General features: G+C 40.4%; 1 protein-coding gene across 1 annotated transcript in view; it reads left to right on the top strand.

Annotated features, from left to right (window-relative positions):
* Positions 1–5,000, top strand: part of LOC138022863 (transient receptor potential cation channel subfamily A member 1-like) — a 35,204-nt gene that overhangs the window by 539 nt on the left and 29,665 nt on the right. The window contains exons 2-4 of the mRNA XM_068869849.1: positions 1,789–1,959; positions 4,324–4,610; positions 4,750–4,861. Of these exons, the coding sequence (XP_068725950.1) occupies positions 1,789–1,959; positions 4,324–4,610; positions 4,750–4,861 (570 nt within the window). The remainder of the gene's footprint in view (positions 1–1,788; positions 1,960–4,323; positions 4,611–4,749; positions 4,862–5,000) is intronic.

The following is a 5,000-nucleotide window of genomic DNA, read 5'->3' as shown; positions in this document are numbered from 1 at the left end:
GATCAATATGAATGAAAGAAAATTTGAGCTTTCATCACCCATTCAGAATATTTTCCCTACAGATTCTTACGCCATTACTCATACACAATTATATATTCAATGTCGTTGTTATGAGTTCGCGGAGATGGCGGGTCGTATTCAATCATCGCGCAGTTCCAATATACACACCTGATACCACTGCTAGGAAACATGGGCGTCAGAGTCAGGCAGTATGGCCGAAGAAACCAGCGACTCATATCTCTTTACAACAGAGTGTAGATAAACATAAACTCTTACCAGTCTAACTCTACAAGTGCCAGCACTTGGCAAAGTCCCTTTTTGACTTACGGCTGTTTCTGCTTAAGTGGATGTAACAATACACTAGGAAGGTACACCATAATGCGGGTATCATTGGCCATCCCGGGGGGTCAACACCCGGGAACCCAACACCCGGGGACCCCGGGGCATTTGTCAACACATCTCTGACAAATGTTTTTTAAGTCCCTGGAACAGAGCTTAAAGTCCCTATAACGCTTATTTTTCCCCCGTCTTTTTAAGTTTTCGTTTAAACATCTAGTGTCTGGAGTGCAGTAAATTCCCCTCATAGTGTATCCACGTGTTTTAGTGGGCGTTTGATTTATACGCAAAAAATGTGGCTGATCCAGTTGGGCCATGGTAGCTAATGTCATCAAAGAAGTAACTGGATCACATATCTTTTGAAAGAATTGTGCAAAAGTGTAAAATAGAAGTCTTGTTGAAAATTTAGAGCTTTTTGTTAAGTCTTCATAGAAATGTTGGATGACAGTTACCCATCAGATGCCATGAATGTTCTGACGATTCAGAATGGAATTACATTCTTGAGTTCTTTGACGTCGTTAGTTACCAGGACCCAACTGGATCGGCCAAAAATCAAAGGCCTGCTAAAATGTGTGGATATGTTTAGTTTAATTTTAACCTCTGGTTTAAATTTTTTTGAAGTACTACACTCCAGACACTAGAAATATTTAAACGAAAAGTTAAAAAACGGTGGAAAAATATGCATCAAAGGGTTGGAACCTAGCAATTGTGTGATACATTATCACCTATTCCCCAGTTTCAAAGCAGTTGTAGAAGCACGAAATTGAAAAAAGGTTCCATCCTGGATTTGTGGTAAATATTTTTTTCTCTCCAGCATTTCCCTGGGACAAGGATGGCTTAATTATATTAGACATCAACATTCATGGGAACAAACCAAGGTGCCTTTCTTGACATTGCAATGTATTACCACTGACCATCATGGTGCAAGAGTATTTTGCAAATCCCTACCAGCCAGAAGGCCCATCAGGCTGGCGCTTATCTCGGGTTTCTGTAGCATGAAGTGACTAGGAGTATTTCAACTCCCCCCTGGATTGGATGCTAGTGTATCGCAGGGTTGCCCCCAGCATTAAATTTGCCAGTACCCATTTATACACCTGGGTGGAGAGAGGCACTGTGAGAGTAAAGTGTCTTGCCCAAGAACACAACACAATGTTCCTGGCCAGGACCTGAACCCGGACCACATGACCTGGAGTTGAGCACTCTAACCACCGCTATCTACCCACCGCACCAGTCCCAGGTTCCTGGGGAGGTTGAATCGTCTAGAAAGGCAAATCCCCTGGGCTCTGGTGCAAAGTTTTGCAACAAATTCATCACCATTCCCGTGGGTTACCTGTGGGTTCCCCAGGGTCCTATGCAGAAACTTTTTATTTCCATATCAACGTTCATGTGGCATCTGTAATAACAGACCCTTTCAATATGACAACATTGTTGCTTGAATTATTTTGTCCTTAGGTTCAAAACAAAGTCAAAAGTGAGAAGTTACCCTGGAGCAGAGCCATGGATGAAGTGCGTGCAGATTGCTTGATGGAAAAATATGGAAAGAGTGTTCTTCTTGTAATAATTCATCAATGGCCACAGAAATACAAAGAAAAACCAGAAGTGTTACCAAGCTTAGAATACCTGGTAATGATTTCCTTTGCTTAATTATTATTGTGCTTGTCACAAACTGAAATGAATACCGGTAGTACTTATATGTTTTATAGATCATTTTTGAGGGTCTCCCAGGAAGGGGGGGGGGGAGGGAGGTGTCTTTGTTCCCTTGTATCCACAGGCGACCCAAACACATCATTTGAATGCTCAGTCAGCATAACGGTTTGTAGGGTTTATATGGGAAACACGAAATGCAGAAAAAAAATCGGCTAATCCTAGTTTATAGCGAGGAAAATACAAGAAATAAACTCACTCTTACTCCATCTTGTGTCCTTGTGTCGATTTGAGGCGTTCTGGGCAAGTTTTGAAATTATTTTGCTCCTATCCTTCATCAAAAGAAGACAGTGGCTTTAGAGGTTCAGAGTTTCCAGCCTTGTCTTCTTTTAATGAAGGATAAACTAGGATTAGTTGTTGTTTTTTCTGCATTTCATGTTTCCCATATAAACCCTACAAACCATTACGTTGACTGAGCATTCAAATTATGTTTGGGTCGGCTGTGTTGTTTCCTTTAAAAATTTGCTTGTGTTCCCTTATTCCTGAAATTACTTCCAATCTTGTTCTCTGCTTTTTGATCCCTAAAATAGGTTTATGTTTCCTTGTTCCCTAAGATATTCTGTCTTTATTCCCCTTTTCCGCCGTTCAAATTACCCATGTTTCCTTCCCCCCCCCCCCCCAACCCCTGGGAGATCCTCATTTTTAGATTACTTCCAAATGACAATATCATTTTAACAGTAGTTTAATTTTGTTTGTGTCTAAAGCATGCTGTCCTTAACAATAGATTTACTTACTGTTCAAGATGATCTAATGTGATTATGACAAGTACCATGTTCTACCACTTGCTAAATCCCTTTGAATGTTTCTTTGTGCTTATCTTAACCTTTTGATGTCCAAACCGGCCGAAACCAGCCAGACTTAGTATTTTACGCTGTCTTACGCCAGACGATTTTGCTCGTCAATGGGGAAATCCTGGGAGTCAATGGGTTAATCACTCACTGAAAAACTATGTCCCCATTAATTCATACATGGTAAACCACATTCTGATGTTAAGAAGAAACCAGACGGCATGTAGCTCCTGGTGATCGCAATTTAGTTCACAGTGTTTAAAGGTCAAAATAAACAATCAAATGTTCCATGGTCCAAGTACTGTACCAGGATAATAATAAGATACTAATAAGCCACGATAAACCAGGTGAATTCAAGGTTTATTCCATAGATTAAGCGGGACTTAACGTCAAACGACGATCCTCCTATGCACTCGAATCAACGGAACAAGTTCAAAGGGTGTTACTGTATCACAATGCAAATCAAATACTGTTTACCAAACAATGCAAATCACACACAAAGACAGGGCATATCCAGAAATTGATTGTTACTTGAGTAACGAAATAAGAAACCAAAATAAACTGAACTAAATTGATATTCAACTACTGTAACATTAAGACTCAAGATGCTGAGGAAGGTGTGTGGCATGGATTCCTTAACCTCCCTTAGGGTTTATTAACACTTGTTCCAACTAAAGATAGGGCCCACAGTATGAAGTCCTTATCTGAGCATACATTGAAATTCTGTGCATTTGTGAAAGAAGTTGCACTCGGCAGCGATTTCTCCTCAAGAATTTTAAGACCCAGAATTGATCACGCCTGTGTTTAAATCTGCAATCTTTAGCGTGGTAATCCAATGCTGGACAACTGAGCCACCCAGTCGGTTGTAAGTGTACATCTCCCTATTCACACCTGGAATATATACAAGTTTCGCTTTTGCAAATAATTTTAGTCTTCAAGTTGGTAACAATTATTTTTTTTATGCAGGGCTTTTGTAAGGATGCGCACCTGGCAAGGGGCTGGACAATCTGCGAGCCAACGTGTCAATTGCGAGCCTATGCGAGTCTCTCATTTAAGTCTAAGAACCCATTTCAAATAGCGCTGAAAAACAGTATTTAAGTCTAAGCACCCATTTTAAAACCATTAGCTTCCAATAATTGTGTGACTTGCATGTTGACTCGCATCACTCGCAGCTATGGCTTGCATGGCTCACATGGCTTGCAACCATGGCTCGCATAATGTCTTGCTGGTTCGCACATTGTTCTCACTCACCTGGAAACGTGATGAGACTACCTGGCTTCGAACTCCATAACTACACCTCACAATATTATTGCCAGTTGAGTTGGAGTTTCCCCAGGTTTTCCAGTTCTATGTTTTCACAAAAAACCTACACTGTCTAATCATTTGATGGACCTTCAAATGGGTTCATTTGCATTTTTCTCAGTTGGCAGATCTTGTGCATAGTTACATTATCTTAATTACCTACGTGAATTTTGCTATTATTATTGACATCTAGATTAGTCGACTTACAGAAATCATTCTCAAGAGAGACACCAAAGAAGATTACAAGTATTTTCAAGTGGATTCCAAGGATGATGCCACTTGCCCAACATTGCTGCATCTTGCCGCTGGACAAAACTTCTTGCATGTGTCAAAAGCCTTGGTGGAACGTTATCCAGGTCTGATGTACTTATACAGCACAGAACATGAGGATAAACCCAGTTATTTGCCAGTTGAGTTAGCCTTGAAGAAATACAATGATGATACTGCAGCTTATTTGATATCCCAGATGCGACATGATAGGTGAGTTTTTGTTATCCCATTTTGTTATTTTGTGTTGGCTTGCAGCATCAAGTCACTATTATCAAAATCCTGAATGGTGCTGCTGGTGCTCGAACAGTGGCTATGTTTTTATCAGGAACTAATAAACTATTTTTGACAGAATCCAAAAGCTGTTTCTTTGCAAGGAGGATGATGAGCAGACTCCTACGAAGTTTTATTTTGGAGATTACATCAGCTATCGAGATGAAGAAACAAATGAACCCAACATGAAGGTATTGATCAATGAAAACTGTACTACATTTCAATCACAATTCTCTTCGTTGAAATTACTACACCGTTTTGGGACATTTAGTGTGGTTGTTCTAGAAGAAGGAGGGCAGGGATGGCGCAGTGGTGAGAGCACTCACCTCC

Source organism: Montipora capricornis, chromosome 11, assembly GCF_036669925.1.
Source record: "Montipora capricornis isolate CH-2021 chromosome 11, ASM3666992v2, whole genome shotgun sequence".
NCBI lineage: Eukaryota > Metazoa > Cnidaria > Anthozoa > Scleractinia > Acroporidae > Montipora > Montipora capricornis.
The sequence above is the reverse complement of the archived record's forward strand: the minus strand, read 5'-3'. Positions and strand labels throughout refer to the sequence as shown.